Source organism: Emys orbicularis, chromosome 4 (assembly GCF_028017835.1).
Source record: "Emys orbicularis isolate rEmyOrb1 chromosome 4, rEmyOrb1.hap1, whole genome shotgun sequence".
Lineage (NCBI taxonomy): Eukaryota > Metazoa > Chordata > Testudines > Emydidae > Emys > Emys orbicularis.
In genome coordinates this window covers 152,121,029-152,138,261 of record NC_088686.1, presented here as the reverse complement: position 1 = coordinate 152,138,261, position 17,233 = coordinate 152,121,029, and the positions used below count along the sequence as shown (strand labels likewise).

General features: G+C 56.9%; 1 protein-coding gene across 1 annotated transcript in view; it reads right to left on the bottom strand.

Moving 5' to 3' along the window:
- AGBL2 (AGBL carboxypeptidase 2) overlaps positions 1-17,233 on the bottom strand; it is a 50,580-nt gene that overhangs the window by 18,768 nt on the left and 14,579 nt on the right. Inside the window, exons 9-16 of the mRNA XM_065403441.1 lie at positions 15,501-15,660; positions 14,282-14,408; positions 7,248-7,348; positions 4,607-4,725; positions 3,823-3,889; positions 2,970-3,071; positions 2,430-2,525; positions 970-1,045 (exon numbers count right to left, since the gene is read on the bottom strand). Coding sequence (XP_065259513.1) covers positions 970-1,045; positions 2,430-2,525; positions 2,970-3,071; positions 3,823-3,889; positions 4,607-4,725; positions 7,248-7,348; positions 14,282-14,408; positions 15,501-15,660 — 848 coding nt within the window. The remainder of the gene's footprint in view (positions 1-969; positions 1,046-2,429; positions 2,526-2,969; positions 3,072-3,822; positions 3,890-4,606; positions 4,726-7,247; positions 7,349-14,281; positions 14,409-15,500; positions 15,661-17,233) is intronic.

Here is a 17,233-nt window from a genome sequence, read left to right as displayed (position 1 = left end):
CATTGCTTCCTGTTCTGTCATCTGCCACCACTGAGAACAGCCTAGCTCCATCCTCTTTGGAACCCCCCCTTTCAGGTAGTTGAATGCTGCTATCAAATCCCCCCACACTCTTCTCTTCTGCAGACTAAATAACCCCAGTTCCCTCAGCCTCTCCCCATAAGTCATGTGCCCCAGCCCCCTAATCATTTTCGTTGCCCTCCGCTGGACTCTCTCCAATTTGTCCGCAAATATATTTGTGGGTCATTTATTGAGTGCCATGAAGGTACCACTCCAGGGGGCCCCACAGCCAACCCAATGGGAGCTGCTAAGGGAAAACTTTCCGATGACTGTGCATGTGGCGCGCACACACCTTATTGGAATTGACATGAGCAAGCACTCGAAGAAGAACTGGAGTTCCTACAGCGACTGGAAAACCCCTTCCATTGGCGTAGGCTGCAACTACACACGGGGGCTATGCCAATATAGTCTCCATAGTGTAGACATACCCTGGGCCCTTAAGGTCTCCAGCAGGCATCTGGTGCCCTCAAGCCAATGGGAGTTGGATCAGGGGACTGGATGGAATAACCCTGGGGCTGCGCACTGCATCTCAGCCCGGGCAAGGGAGCTACATTTTATCTTCCTCCTGCTCTCAGGGCTTGATTGCTATGGACGGCAAACCAGCGTTTGAAGCGTTTTGGGGCTGTGGAGAACGCTATTTTGGAGCATTTATAGCTAAGGAGCAGGTTGGGCAATTCACTTCCAATGTGGCAGAGAAATTCGACCTCTGCCCCAGAACTAGCCTCCCAATTCTAAGCCTGCAATTTCTTTGGTTTGTGGGTTTTAGGTGGGGTGACAAAACTGAGTTTATAATGGAAACTTGGTAGCAGCTTTAATTATGGACCAGCTCCTGTTACTCCCTAATTACGCACCCACATACACACACACCCTTTCTACCATGCGACGTGTGCCAAGACCACTTTGCACCCAGACCTGGTTGCTCCTCCTGGCTGGCGTTAGGTTCTCTCCTCTGCAGATCTGAAACGAGGCCAGCTTCTGGAGTCTTGCCCTGTGTGGGGAAACATGGAGACCGTCAGCCTGTCTCCACGCCTCCTGCCACGGCTCCGGCTCGGGAGAGGAGGCACAGGCCTGTGCACATGGCAGCTGTGTCACTGCTTGTAGTGAAGCCGCTTGGCCCACACCTGGAAGGGCTCTGTCTCTCCCACGCAACGCAGACGGCCAGGTTTCCAGAGAGCTCAGGGACGGCACACACCAGAGCGTGCAGCTCTTCTGAAAGTCCAGCCCCATTTTCTAGCAAGAACGGGATGCTCTGACAGCTGCTTTCTGGCCAGTGTAAAATCCACATCTGCCATGAGAATCTAGCGGGTAAGCTGGCCTTTGCCCTGGGCCTCCCGCCCGATCCCCGTGCACTTTACTGTGCGGTATGAGCTGGAACACACCGATTCTATAGTAGTGATTCTCCTTCAATAGCACCCTGATCTGCAGTGCCGCAGGTCTGCTCCAGCCCTGTAGCTACGCACAGGAGACCTGTCGTGCTGGGGAGGGGCACATACTCCTCCCTCCGCCCTGCAGTGGGGGGAACCAGCAGTGACGGGAGCTGGGAAGGAGCTGCTCTTCCTCCGCGCCCTCCTCATTCACCATGGCCTCTGGCACTGGGGTCAAACCTTGCTACCTCAGCCACGGCTGGAGGCCTCAGCCCTCACTGTGCTGGGAGCTGTATGAACATGGGATCCGGGACAGCTTGGGCCCCAAAGCACACCTAACAGGGGATTGAGAGAAACAAGCGGTTTGCGTGGGGGAGTCGGGGTTATGGCAGTGGATGCCCGGCTCTCAGCCAGGCAGGGCAGAGGCAGTTGGCGAAGGGACGTTAAAAGAAGAAGGAGCAAAAATTGAACCGCCCTGCACCAGATCTGGGTGCGTGGGGTGACGGGCAGCGGAGACTAATTAAGAGAGTGTTAGTGTTTTTTCAGTGTTTGTGTGTGTATGTCTGCTTCCCCCTGCTGGCATGGATGAGCCTTCTGCTGCCCCCTGCTGGAGGGAGTGAGCCCTGTTCTGTGTGTGTGTGTGTGTGTGTGTGTGTGTGTGTGTGTGTGTGTGTGTGTGTGTGTGTGTGTGTCCCTGTCCCTGCTGCCAGGGAAGAGCCCCACTTGTGTGTGTCCGTCCCCGCTGCCCCGGTGAGCCCTGCTCTGAGTGAGTGTTACAATGTCTCGAACCCGAAGCCCTTTCAGACTCCAGCCTCTGCCAGGGGTCAGGGAGCCAGACGCTCTCCAGCCCCCTTCCTTGGTGTCGCAGGAGCAGACCCCATTGCAGTCCCCAGGAGCCCAGCGCCAGTGGCACCCTCTGGCCCTGGCTATGCAGTGGGGCCAAGCAGATGGTGCTGTTAGCAGTGGAGCTGTGGCTGTGAGTGGGGGGAGAGGGGAACTGCACTGCACCTGTTTGCCAGAGCTGTCCTCCGTGCACAGAGCCGCCGCGCTGACAGGCTGGTGGGTCCGGCAGGTGGGGCTCCCCAACCTTCTCTCCCCCGCCACCTGCGAGGAGACCCAGAGGGGCGTTTCCGAAAGCAAGCAAAGCAACCCTCTCCTCCCACGGCCCCTCTGCCAGCCGCTGGCAGAGCGAGCACTAGCCAGGGCGCTTCGCCAAGGGAGGAACCACACGCACTGGGAGGGCCCCAGGGCATGGAGCCCACCAACATGGCCAGGGCATGAGTCGCTCTGCGATGTGCGTATGTGGAAAGGCCTTGGTCTCCCTGCAGGCTGCTCCTCCCTCCCCGCAGGGCAGGAAGCTGAACAGGGGCACATGCAGAAATGCTCCCACAACACCCTTCAACCAGCCAGAGAGCCAGCCAAAGCCGGCCCGTCGTGCCAGCCGCTGCCATGGAGGACTCGTCCATTGGGAGCCCTTTGCAGGCCCCTGCCTCGCTGTCCCAGGGAGGAGGCAGCCCCGTGGTGCGCCCCGTCTGGCGTGTTCCTTACCGGGGTCTTGTCTTGGCATGTCAGCCCCTGGCTCGAGGCGTATTTCTGACGCAGCTCGTTCCTCTCCTTCCTCGTCCGCAGCCGCTTCTTCTTCTGCTGGAACTGGTGAGGTGAGCAAGGACCCCGCGCTCAGCACAGCTCCGCCAGGGGACAGCCCTGCTCCCCAGGAAACACACCGTTCCCCACCGCCCTCAATCGAGCCAAAGAAACCCACGCCGAGGCCAAGGCACGGTAACACGTCACCTGCAAAGCTGGCCCCCATCCGGCCCATCCCGCTACCCGCGTCTGCAGGAGGCCTGGCCCTGGGGCGCCCAGCTCGCCGCCGGTGCTTCAGCAACACACACCCCTCCAGCATTCGCCAACCGCAGCAGACCCCAGCCCTGACGGACCCAGCCCCAGCCCTCCCCGTGCTGCTCCCAATGAGGCACCAGCTGGGACCAGCTCAGCCCTGGGCGCTGCAGCTGGTTTCCTAACTCCCAAAGCTCTCGCTGTGGAGGGTGAAGGGTGAGTCGGGCAGCCCGGGTCGCCGGTGAATCAGGGAGCCCGGCCAGACTACGCTGCCCCGCCATTTCCAGTCATTCACACCCCACGTGCTCCTGGCCCCCTCCCATGAGAGAGCGTCACCCCATCTGCCTCCAGCCGTCACACCGCCCCTAAGCAGCCCCCTCCTGGAATGGCAGGTGGGCAGCTGAGGAGCCGGACGCTGGCAGGAGAATGGCCACCCTCACTTCCGGGGCCTGGGCATGGGGCGTCAGCCAGGGGTCTATGAGCCCCGGGCCCGGGGTCAGACATTCACATTGCCCCCTGGGCGCTGCCCATAGTTACATCCCTCCCTCAGCCGCGTGGCTCTCACCTTCTCTGCCACGCTGAGTAAATGAGCAGGGAGGCCGTCGGACTGGGAGCTGTTGGAGCCGCTGGTGCTGCGCCAGGCAGAGAGAGCCCCTTAGCTGTTTGCATAGATTCCTGGCTGCCAAGGTCACAAGGGCCCATTCGGACCACCCTGCAAGAGACAGCCCCCACCCCCCAGCCAGCCCTGCAGCCAGCCCAGAGCCCTGAGCTGAGCCCCCAGCCACCCCAATCCAGTCTGGATTTACGGACGCCAAGTGGCGGAGACTCGCCCCGGCCCAGGCCAGCTGTTCCGATGGTCAGTCCCCTCCCTGCTGAACAGGGGCCCGTCTCTCTCCTCTGGACTTGTCACTTCAGCTCCCAGCCGCTGGATCTCGCTTTGCCGGTGTCTGCGGCATTCAGAGCCCCCTGCTAGCAGAAATCTCCTCCCTGCCGTGAGCCAGGAGGCTCCTGCTGTATTCACGCTGCCTGGCAGGTCCCGAGTGCTGGGCGCAGCCAAGGCCCGGGGGCTTTAGGGACAGAATGAGCTGGGGGCAGCTGTCGCTTGGGGGTTCCCCGAGGCGGGCCAGGAGCACAGCCCCACAGCTCTGGGATCTCTGGGCTCAGAGAGGCGGGGGGCCAGGTGCTGAGAGGGTTTCATTGGGCCAGCCAGCCTTCACCCAGTCAGGCACAGCCCACCCTCCTCCCTCCGAGGCTCCTCCGGAGATGGGCCTGGCCAGCCATGGACCAGGTGTCCCTGGGGCGGCAGAGCTCAGGAGGGTGCTCCTAGGAGGGTGACAGGGCGGCCGTACCTGGACTCAATGTCTGACAGGGAGATGTCGCTCCAGGCACCGTCTGAGTCCTGCCCACGGCCCAGATCCTTGAGCTTTCGATGGATTTGCTGCTGAAGCTCGGACAGACACTGCAGGAACTGAGGGTAGAGAGGCAAGAGCTCACACACACCTCCACTGGAAGGAGTTTCCCTTTGGGGAGCACTCCATGAGTCTCTGCTTAGCCAAACCCCTCCCCTCTAGCGCACACAGTCTAAAGGGAGGGAGCAATTAAGCCCCTTTATGGAGAGAGACAAATACAATAGAAGCCACTGCCCAAGGCACTCAGCCACATGGCAGAGTTAAACTGTGTGGTCTGAGGGCAACCCAGGGCTGGCTGCAAACACATGGGCTAGGGGATGGCATGGCAAGCTGTGTGTAAGAGAAGGAAAAGCCACAGACAGCAAGACAAGCAGTCAAGAGCGTGGCCCTGGTAGAAGCAGAGACACAGCTCTTTGGGCACAGAGCACCCCCTGGAGGACAGGCCTGGGGGATTTCTGAGCAAGAACACTGCCTGCTGCTCTTTGTTCCTGCTGCGCTCAGTGGAACAGGACTCTGCTTGCATAATTTGCAGCTGAACAGGATTATACCTAGAATATCCCCGACTCGAAGTATCCATTTCTCCTCCTAACGGAAACAAACCTGCAAGACCCTGAGTACTGACAAACTGTGTGGGCCAGAGGGGCAACCTGGCTCCCAGGCGCAGTGACTCTGGAACATGGCAGCCAGGGCTCAGATACTTGCATGAGCTGACAAAGATCCCATGGCTGGGATGTCCAGTACAGATAGTCATCAACACAGTGATCCTTGGCAGAGGCTGGCAAGTGGCCAGGGCACAGCAGGAGGAGCGCTAGCATCCCTGGAATGCACAGTAATTCCAGAGTGCACGAAGGAACACAGTGATTGCAAACACATATGTTAAGGTGCCATCTTCGCTGCGTCCCTACACCCCTGGTGTGCACACCGCTGGTATAACACTGCTTCTCTGCCTGCATCCCAACGCCCCTGGTGTGCCCAGGGCTGCCATAACACTGCTCCTCCGCCTGCAACCCTACGCCCCTGCTGTGCCCAGGGCTGGCATAAAACTGCTCCTCCGCCTGCATCCCTATGCCCCTGGTGTGCCCATGGCTGGTATAACACTGCTCCTCGACCTACATCCCTACACCCCTGGTGTGCCTACTGGTGGTATAACACTGCTCTTCTGCCCGCCTCCCTACTTCCCTGGTGTGCCCATGGCTGGTATAACACTGCTCCTCCGCCTGCAACCCTACGCCCCTGGTGTGCCCACGGCTGGCATAAAACTGCTCCTCCACCTGCTTCCCTATGCCCCTGGTGTGCTCATGGCTGGTATAACACTGCTCCTCGGCCTACATCCCTACACCCCTGGTGTGCCTACTGGTGGTATAACACTGCTCCTCCGCCTGTGTCCCTATGCCACTGGTGTGCCTACAGCTGGTATAACACTGCTCCTCTGCCTGCGTCCCTACGCCCCTGGTGTTCCCATGGCTGGTATAACACTGCTCCTCCGCCTACATCCCAATGCCCCTGGTGTGCCCATGGCTGGTTTAACACTGCTCCTCCACCTTCGTCCCTAGGCCCCTGGTGTGCCCATGGCTGGTATAACACTGCTCCTCCGCCTGCGTCCCTAGGCCCCTGGTGTGCCCATGGCTGGTATAACACTGCTCCTCCACCTACATCCCAACGCCCATGGTGTGCCCATGGCTGGTATAACACTGCTTTTTTGCCTGCGTCTCTACGCCCCTGGTGCGCCCATGGCTGCTGTAGGTCCTAGTGTCTCCATGTGTCCCTCAGCCTGCATTGTGCCTGGACCTAATGCCTGGCACTCCCTCTGCCCTTTTCTCAGTGTAATCCCACCCCTGTCTGTGTTCTCTCATGCCCTGAGCACATCCCCAGGCCTGCAGCATGCCCAGAGCTGGGACAACTAGGGAGCCAACCACTCATCACTACAGTCACAAGATGCTCAGGGCTGACCCTCTGTGTATGTTTCTGTGGCTCAGCCTGCAGGCACGAGGCAGGGGAGTGGCTGGCAGCTCTGGAAAGCTGAGGAGGGGTTGGGGCTCTGTAGTCTTGGCAGGCTCCTAGGCTGGGTGACCAAGATGCCAGGGAGGTGGCTGGGATGAGGGACAGAGTCCAGGGAGTAGCAGCGGGACCGGTGGGTGTAAATTCCCTGGGCGCAGCACTCGGGGCTTTCAACACCATTTCCCACCGATGGGACACTGTGGAATCCAGCGAGTGCTCGGACCCACAGACAGCAGCCCAGGGCTTAATTTGTAATGAAAGAGGTGCCGGGGCTCAAACAGTTTTTTTTTACATTCATAACTGACGCAGGAAGCCCAGAGGTGCCGGGGCTATGAACTGCCAGGCCCAGAGGTACCGAGGCTCTGAACTGCCAGGCCCAGAGGTGCCGGGGCTCTGAACTGCCAGGCCCAGAGGTGCCGGGGCTCTGAACTGCCAGGCCCAGAGGTGCCGGGGCTATGAACGGCCAGGCCCAGAAGTGCCAGGGCTCAGCCCTGGCACAAATTAAACACTGAGCAGCCCCCGTTCACTCCCACCCGACCCACCCCCAGCCCCTGCAGCAGGGCTGCGTGGAGCCAGCTCTCACCTTGGAGTGGTCGGGGTCACAGAAATCCAGCAGCGTGTCACAGATGTGATAGCCCAGAGATTTAAGGTCCTCTGAGGTGAAGTGGGAGTCGCTCTTTCTGCCTGAAAGAGGGGCAGAGACACAGGCTGAGGGCCCTGGATTCACAGCACGCCAGTCCGGTCCTGGCACCCGCCCTTCCACCCCATCACATTCTTGGGGTTTGCCCAGCAGAGGGCACACACAGCAGTACAACCCACCTTCCTCGGGCTGCTCTCCCTGCTATCGGGGCCCTTTGGCTCCATGGCACTTTAGATCTCAATGCAGCCATGTGAAAAAGTGGGGATTTTCTGTGTTCTGTATGAATACCGTGCGTGCCTCAGTTTCCCCTCTATGCTGCATGGTTAACTAGGGGTGGGAACAAGTATCAGAGGGGTAGCCGTGTTAGTCTGGATCTGTAAAAAGCGACAGAGAGTCCTGTGGCACCTTATAGACTAACAGACGTATTGGAGCATAAGCTTTCGTGGGTGAATACCCACATGCGTCCGACGAAGTGGGTATTCACCCACGAAAGCTCATGCTCCAATACGTCTGTTAGTCTATAAGGTGCCAAGGACTCTTTGTCGCTTTTTAGGGGTGGGAAAAGGCTTTTGAATCTCGGGCAGGCTACGACAAAGGTGTGGCTGGCGCTTGCTGTCTCGGGTTTGGGGCCCAGGTCACTGGAGAGTCCATGAAGACAATGGCAAATGGCAGGACATTTGGTACCTAGCAACTACAATGGATGGCCCAGTCCTCCGCAGGCAGCCAAGCATGTGTGACCAGCTGGTTAACAAAGGACTGAGGAGGGGCCAGGTTGGGAATTGGGACACAGGGGCACATAGGGACAGAAGGGGAGCCAAGAGGGTCACGCCGTGTGGCTGGGGCTCTGGGTCTGGCCTCACCATGAGGCGAACTGAGGCGGCCGCCTCAGGTGACAGACTGTGGAGGGGCGCCACTAGGACCCAGGGTGTAGAAAATGGTGTCTGCTGCGGGTGCCTAGGTAATCTCTCTGCTCTAGATGCACAGAGACGGTGGAGTGCTGTGCTGGAGGACGGAGGGCACAAGAGACATAACAGGAAGGCAGGAGAAAAGGTGAGAGGGAAGAACAGAAAGCAGCAGGAGCTGCAGGAAGAGAGAGGAGGAGAAACCTCTTATGTACCTCTCCAGCCAGGGCCAGTGCAACCATTTAGGCGACCTAGGCGGTTGCCTAGGGCACTAGGATTTGGGGGGCGCCATTTTCTTCAGCAGCGACCGCGGCGGCCGGATCTTTGGCCGCCCTGGTCGCCGCCGGCATTTAGGCGGAGAGAGCTGGGGTAGGGGAGCGCGGGGAGGGCCGCCTGCAGCAAGGGGTGGGGGGCGGCATGCAGGGGAACTCCCCACCCCAGCTCACCCCTGCCCCGCCTCCTCCCCGAGCACGCCGTCGCTGCTTCACTTCTCCCACCTCCCAGGCTTGCGGCGCCTAAGCTGATTGGCGCCGCAAGCCTGGGAGGTGGGAGAAGTGAAGCAGCCACAGCGTGCTGGGGAGGAGGCGGATAGAGGGGTAAGCTGGGGCGGGGGGGGCACCTCAGGGCGGAGGGGGGGAGCTGCCGTGGGGGGGGAGGGCGCCTCAGGGCGGGGGCTCAGGGATGGGGGGGCGTGCAAGGTGGAAGTTTCGCCTAGGGCGCAAAACATCCTTCCACCGGTCCTGTCTCTAGCACCCCAAGGAGCCTGGACTGATTAACACCAGCTTCTCAGGGAGCTTCCTGTTTCCTGCTGCTTCCCTGAACCCACTTGAGGAGAACAGGCAGTCAACTGAAGTAGTAGGAGCCAGTTAGGCCCTTAAGACGCTGATATCTTCCCTCACTCAGGCCCTGCTACCAGCCTGCTTATTTGTCCCCTTCAATTGAGTGTTGAGAGCCACTATAGCTGGCACAGAACAACAGTCATGAGTGAAAGAAGAAAACGTAGGGTTACCATACGTCCAGATTTTCCCGGACATGTCCAGCTTTTTGGTCCTCAAATCCCCGTTCGGGAGGAAATTCCAAAAAGCCGGGCATGTCCGGGAAAATAGGGAGGGGTCGTGGGGCTTGGATCCGGGCTGGAGCCATTGGGGCCGGAGCCGGAGCCGCTGGGGCCAGCGGTGCTTGGCCGCCGGCTGGCGCCGCTCAGCCAGGGCCGGGCCGGAGCCGCTGGGACCGGGGCTGGGGGTGCTCGGCCGGCGCTGCTCGCCCATGGCCGGGGCCGGGGCCGGGCCGGAGCCGCTCGGCCGGAACCGGGGCCCGAGCCGAGCTGGGCCGGAGCTGCTGGGACCGGGGCTGGGGGTGCTTGGCCGGTGCTGCTCGCCCATGGCCGGGGCCAGGCCGGAGCCACTCGGCCGGAACCGGGGCCCGAGCCGAGCTGGGCCGGAGCTGCTGGGACCGGGGCTGGGGGTGCTCGGCCGCCAGCCAGCGCCGCTCAGCCGGGGCCGGTGCCCCGTGGCCCAAGCCGAGTTGGAGTTGCCGGGGCCGGGGCCGGAGCCGCTCGGCCGGGGGGGCCGGACTGGGCCGCGCCTCCTCGCGCCCCCCCCAGCCCCAGCCCCAGCTTACCTGCTGCCTGCCTGTTTCAGGCTTCCCGCGAACATTTGATTCGCGGGAAGCAGGGGAGGGGGAGGAGCCGGGGGCAGAGCGTTCAGGGGAGGGGGCGGAGTTGGGGCGGGGACTTTGGGGAAGGGGCGGAGTTGGGGCAGGGCTGGGGGCGGGGAAGGGGCAGAGTTGGGGTGGGGCTGGGGCCCCGTGGAGTGTCCTCTTTTTGTTTTTTTAAAATATGGTAACCCTAAGAAAACGCCCCTCTGGGGCAGCATTCAGAAAAAGAAAGAAAGCAAAGGAAGCTTTTCTATCTAAGCAGGAAGGAGCTCTCCTGAGATACATAGACACAAATGTTCACGGTGAGCCTTCCAGCCCCAGTGAGGATGTGAGTGGTGAGGAGATGCCTGATCTTCCAGTTAGTCAGAGTGCAGGTGACCTGGCAGCTACTGCAGCATCCATATCTCCATCTCCAATGGATGTAACTATGCACATTCCTGAAGAAAAGTGTAGCTCAGAGAAGAGTGTGGTGGAGGTGCAAGAAACAGCTGCTGCTGAGTTTAGTTCCTTAAGTCTAGATGATCCAGGACTGTGGACCCACTTGAGCTGTAGCCTGAGGGACTTCCTTGTACTGCACGGGCCACAGCAAGTGAAAAATTTCATGTTCCCCAAAGACAATGAAAATAGAAGTTTCCATCCAACACATTACTGGCGTGAAATCCCCAATGCAGACAAAGTGGAGAGGCCATGGCTTATGTTCATGGCTCAAAAACCCAGAATGCTGCATACTGTTTTTGTTGCAAACTCTTCTAGTCTAATGCTCTAGCCACATTGGGTTCTACAGGAACAAAGGACTGGAAGAATCTGGCTAGAAATCTGGCATGCCATGATAAGGCAGCAAATCACCAGAGAGCATTCCATAGGTGGAAAGAGCTTGAGATGAGACTAAGGTTAAAGGCCACCATAGATGATCAGCATCAAGAGAAGATTGCATCAGAGTCTCTTTACTGGCAAAATGTTCTGAAAAGGCCCATTGCCATTGTGAGCAGGGCCAGCTCTAACTTTTTTGCTGCCCCAAGCAGCAAAAAAAAGCGCCACCCCCCCCACCCCCACCCCCCCGCCGAGCGCCGCGCTGCCGGAACCCCCCCGCCGAGCGCCGCGCCGCCGGAGCGCCCCCCACCCGCGGAATGCCACGCCGCGCCGCACTGCCCCCCGCCACCCCAAGATTGGCCGCCCCTTACCAGGTGCCGCCCCAAGCATGTGCTTGGTTGCCTGGTGCCTGGAGCCGGCCCTGATTGTGAGAATGCTGCTACCCAAAACCTAGCACTGCGTGGCATTGCAGTTCAGCTGTATGTGCCAAACAATGGAAACTTCCTTAAAATTGTGGAGCTGATGGCTGAGTTTGATGCTGTACTCCAGGAGCATCTAAGAAGAGTCACCACCCAAGAAATGGACACACCCCACGACCTTGGAAAAACAATTAAAAATGAGATCATACAGTTACTGGCAACAAAAGTCAAACAGAAGATTGTGGCAGAGCTGAAGTCAGCAAGATATTACTCTGTTATTCTGGACTGCACACCTGACATCAGCCATACGGAACAAATGACTTTAATGGTGCGTTTTGTAACAACAACAGAACGTAGTGAAAATGTCCCTACAATGGTGACTGTCAGAGAGCATTTTCTAGAATGTATTGACATTGATGATACTACAGGAGCTGGTATGACAAATGTGCTTCTTAAAAAGCTGGAAGATACGGGAATTGCGATAGCTGACATGAGAGGTCAGGGCTACGATAAAGGTGCCAACATGAGAGGAAAGAACAGAGGAGGGCAGACACGGATCTGAGAGTTAAACCCTCAAGCTTTTTTTTGTCCCATGCAGTTCTCATTCGTTGAACTTGGTGGTCAGTGATGCGGCATCAGCGTCTAGTGAGGTTGCTGAATTTTTTTATGTAATTCAAAGCATCTATGTATTTTTCTCTGCATCAACTCATCAATGGCAAATTTCGAAGCAACATCTGGGAACATCCTCTCTGACACTGAAACCACTGAGTGCCACACGATGGGAAAGTCGAGTGGAGGCGATAAAGCCTATCGAACACCAAATTGGGAAGATAGATGATGCCATAGTTGCCATTACGGAGGAGGACACTGAACGAGGCTGTCTTGCTTATGGAAATTTTTTTGGCCGCTGAGATCCCTGTCGGCCCCGGAACTTGGGCCTCCACACCGGCAACCTCACTAACAAAAGAGGAGAGGCTGCGAAGTCAGGGGAACAGGCCTGGCCTTGACCCAAAACGCCACGATGGAAGAGACATCACCAGTAATCAGCGGTCGTCCAAGGCATCTAGGAGAGCCACCGAACCCCCAGACATAGTGGGAAAATCCCAAACCCCAAGCGGGTCGACCCACTCGACAAAACCCAAGGACAGGCCCAGACACTCTGAAATTGGCCCATGCTTCACCTGTGGCCGTTTCGGCCGCCTCTGCCGGGAATGTCCAAGGACAGACTGTAGCTTTGGGCAGGTCTGGATCGGCAAAGCTTGAGCACGAAAACAACCCTCTGGTAAGCTAACGATCCCAGTGGAAGTTGATGGGGTATGGGTTTCTGCACTCGTAGACTCAGGGTGTGGGCAGACACTCATTCGCCAGGACCTCATTAAGAGTCTGGGCCTGCCAGAGGGGGTGATCCACGTTCAGTGCATTCACGGGGATGTGAAGCCCTATCCCAGTGCCCAAGTCACTGTGACAGTGAATAGTGAGACTAGAACCCTGAGTGTAGGCCCGGCTTCAAAACTAGCATACCCCAGTATCCTGGGCCATGACTGGAGGGGATTCACGGAGGTCCTACACACTGTAAGTCCTGAGTCCAACCGTCCGGAGTCAGTCATTGAAGGAGACCTCCTGGAAGGGGCAGAGGAGACACCCACTGACCCCGGCACCAGTGGTGAGGAACACCAAGATAGTGAGCTTGACACCCTGGACGAGGAGGCCACCCCCAGGCAACCCGGCAGTGAAGAAATGTGGAATTTGGGGGCCAATTTTGCCCAAGATCAATGGGAAGACCCCACGCTCAGTCAAACCTACGAACAGGTAGCCCGCGTCAACAGGAAAGTCACAGAACCTCACCGGGCAGGAAAGTACCCCCAGTTCGAGTTGATGGGTGACCACCTGTACACATTGACCATGACCCACAGACCCAAGAAATCTGGGCTCAGTTGGTGGTGCCGTCCTGCGACTCACCCATGATGTCCCTGCCACAGACATCTGGGCCATGAGAAAACAATGGCCCAAGTTCTGGCCCAGTTTTTCTGGCTGGGGGTGCACCGAGAAGTTAGAGACTTTTGTCATTCCTGTCCAGAGTGCCAGCTCGCCACCCCGCAAGGAGTACCAAAGGCCTCTCTTGTCCCACTCCCATTAATGGGAACCCCCTTTGAGACGGTTGCCATGACCGGGTGGGGCCCCTCACAAAAAGCATCACCAGGTTCAAGTACATCTTGGTGGTCCTGGACTACGCCACCTGATTCCTGGAGGCAATTTCCCCTCAGGAACACTAAAATGCAAACCATCGCCTTGGAGCTGCTCAAGATCTTTGTCCGAGTAGGCCTTCCCCGGGAACTCTTGACAGACCAGGGAATTAACTTTACATTGTAGCTGTTCCACCAGGTCTGTGACTTACTAGGGATTAAAAAACTTGGGACCTCCGTCTATCAGCTGCAGACTGACGACTTAGCGGAGTGCTTCACAGGACCCTCAAGGGTATGTTGTATAAATTTTCCCCAAAGGAGCTCCGATATTGGGACCAACTCATCCCAACACTACTCCTTGCTATCCGGGAGGATCTCCAGTCATCGATACGGTTCTCCCCCTTTTGAACTATTGCAGCGGCCGCAGGGACTTCTGGACCTCATGCAGGAGAGCGGGGAACAGGTACTATCCCTGTAGAAGGGCCTCCTACAGTATGTCTTGCAGCTGCAAGAGCAACTGGAGAGAGAAGGGGCACTAGCGAGGGAAAATTCATGCAGCGCACAGAAGGCCCAGGAGCAAACATACAACAAGGGAGCCCACAGAAAACCTTCTAACCCAGTGAGAGGGTCCTGCTCCGGCTCGCCTCAGTGGAAGCAAATCTACTGCCTCAGTGGCAGGGGCCCTATGAGATTATCCGCTGGGTAGGGCCGGTCACCTACAAAATCTAGCAGCCGGACAGCAAAAAGAAACCAAACAGCAAAAAGAGAGGGCAGGTCTACCATGTAAATCTCCTCAAGCTGTGGAGGGAGCAAGAGGAGCTGCAGGCTGGTACCACCCCAGAGGCACTGGTGGTGCCAGCCCAACTGAGCTCCATCCCAGCTTGATGAGGGGAATCAGGCGGATCTCCTGAAGGGCAGGGGACAGCCTTGTTCCAGCAAAACTCTTGTCTCCCATCACCCCAGCTCCCTCCCGGCCCACCTACATGCTGGGATAGTGCTGCCCTTACCCAGGGTTGAGCCGCCGAAGGTGGACTCCATGGTGTAGCTGTTGGGGATTCCCATCCTCCACATCACAATCCGGCCCGTCCCTTCTTTACTCTTCTGGACCTTAAACTTACAGCTGCGGAAAGAAAACTACAACGCCCCGGGTGGCTCAGCGCGGTGATGGGGCAGAAAGAGATCCTGGCTGTACCCCAAGGTGGGACTGCTCCCGACAGACAACCCCTTTTCCAGGGCTCCCCACGTCCCAAACGGGGGGGCCTTCCTCATTTCCCTTGGGGACATTATTCCACAGTCAACAGCCCCCTCAGCATTAGAAAGCCCACTCATTCCTTGCACAGCACCCTCCTGTTTCTCCTAATTCCGCTGCCTTTTGGCCACCCAACACTAGCAGGCTGGGGTAGCAACACCGGCATTAAGATTTACTGTAACTACCCCACCAGCACTAGCCTCTTAGCACAACTTTGTCCCTCGCCTCATTCTTGGAAACTGCGGAACAATTTTTGCTGAAACAATCCAAAAAATTCCACCCAAGACAGAGAGCTGCCAGGACACGTTCCATCCCCAGTGGCTAAAACTTGGAAAAATGATACCCAGCTGAAAACCAGGGGTTGGAATGGGACAGGTTTGGGAACCTCAACTGAGCGTATGTGGGCAAACACGCTTCCTACAGAAACACTAGGGAGGGGATCCTGGCTCCACAAAGCCAAGGGGAGCTTTGCCTCTGATGTCCATGGGGCCAGGGCATTCCATGCTCAAAGATGAAAACTCTAAAGGGAGGAAGTGCCAGATTGAAGGTTGCCTGTGCGCCCTTCGCCCCGCCCCCAGTGCAGATTCAGTCCCTGGCTGTACATACAGTGGTAACTGGGGGGTTGCATACTGCGTTTTCCACAGGAGCCCTGGCCCTAGGTCCCTCACCCTTGTGCTCTTGAGGAGCCTGCGCTCTGCACTGTCGGTGCAGCTCTGTTGTGCCCCTGAACAGAGCACCAAAGCCTTCCTGGCTCCATGATGTGATTTTCCCCCCACCCTCCAACAGCTGGCACATGAGCAGCTGGCTCACCTGGCCCCGAGAGACTCCAGGCAAAACTGGGACTCATATGCGGAGATGCCCAGGCCTTGCAGCCAGGTCCCCACCCAGCCCATGGCGGCCAGTGAGGGGCTCCAAGAGCAGAGACGATGCTTCTCCTCTGAGCCCCTTCCCTTCCTGTGGGCTGCTCCCACACCCACCTTGTCAGGGGCGTTTTTGCTGAGCATGAGTGGGAAGACGCGCTCGTGGAGCCGCTGGGCAGGAGCGCTCTTGTTGTTGCAGCCGTACATGAAGACGTTGTTCTTGCGGCTGTGCCCATGGAAGTCACAATACAGCAGAACCTCCCGCTCCTCCAGGACTCTGCACAAAGGAAGAAATCCTGAGCCAATTACACGCATGTACGGATGCATGAATCATAGGATCATAGACTATCAGGGTTGGAAGGGACCTCAGGAGGTCATCTAGTCCAACCCCCTGCTCAAAGCAGGACCAATCCCCATGTATGTAATCACACATGGGCCACAGACCGTATCACAGACTTCTGCTTGATTCAGGAGGAAATTAACACTCCATCTCAAATGCACAGAGCTACATAAAATCTGTCCCGTGGGGGATGACACTTCTCAGGCCTGGGCTCTGCAAAGTTTATTCTGGCAAAGTTTGTACCCAGCCAGTTTTGAGCTGCAAAAATGTGTGGAGGGGAGAGTTCTGCTTCAGAAGTCATTCAGGGTATGTCTAGACACCAGGACTGGCCTGTTCCAGCTCACTCAGGCTCACAGGGCTTGGGCTAAGGGGCTGTTTAATGGCAGCATAGACATTATATAGCGCATACTAACGAATCTCAATGAGAGACTCGCGTTGATTGACAGTTGCAAACGACCTGCCCCTACTACTGGAGGAGCAGCTATCGCATTGTATGACTCTGACGTAGTGGCCCCCTGTTGTAATTTATACTGCGTAAGAAACATTAATCCTGTTCTAGTGCAGCCTTCAGTTTTGTGTATATTTCATCCTAGCCAAATTATGTATTTCAAATTAGAAAGAACAGATGCTAAAAGCTAATAAGCTGAAAATCAAAGCCTTCTTTATCGCTGTTCAACCCTGCTTGTTTTAGTCAATTAAGGAAGCACCCGCTACGTTCTGTCGTTTGGGGCTGAGGTTACAACGACGCATTTCATTTTTTTTTAAAGTAAATTAGTAACGGTGACACTTGTACTGGGATCTGTTAATAAAACTGGACCAATGGGTGCAAAAGGGAACAGAACACCTGACTGTGAATTCAGAGCTAAAGGGAAATTGGAGCAGTTATCACATTTGATGCAAAAGTGAAGTGGTATCGTTTGAGAATCATCACAGAATAACTAGGGAGAGGAGGAGAGAAGCTTCTGGGTTGGAGGGGACTCCGGGAAACACAATAATGAATCATAAATCCTAGGTTTTATCCCGCACTTTTCATCAGTAGATCTCAAAGCGCTTTGCAGAGCAGGTCAGTCTCATTACCCATCTTTACAGGTGGGGAAACTGAGGCACAGAGCGGTGAAGTGACTTGCTGAGGGTCACCCATCAGGCCAGTGGCAGAGCCAGGGATAGACCCCAGGTCTCCTGAGTCTCAGACCAGTGCTCTAGCCACTAGGCAGCACTGCTTCTCTAAAAGTAGAATTCAGTTAAAAATTGGCCGACCCACACAGCAGCACTACTGACATCCGTGACAGTTTACACCAGCAGACCACCTGGCCCCTGAGTTCACATACAGCTGACCAGCCCTGGGTAGGTTTGCTACCGTTGCACATTATAACATTTCTATTATTCATTTTTTTTAAATTAGGGAACATAAAAAATTAAATTCAAAGAACATTACTAAGGCTGCAAAGTCAAGTGGAGAAAAGTTAGGAGATGCCAGAATTAAGCCTGCCTGTGCAACCTTAACTCTGCC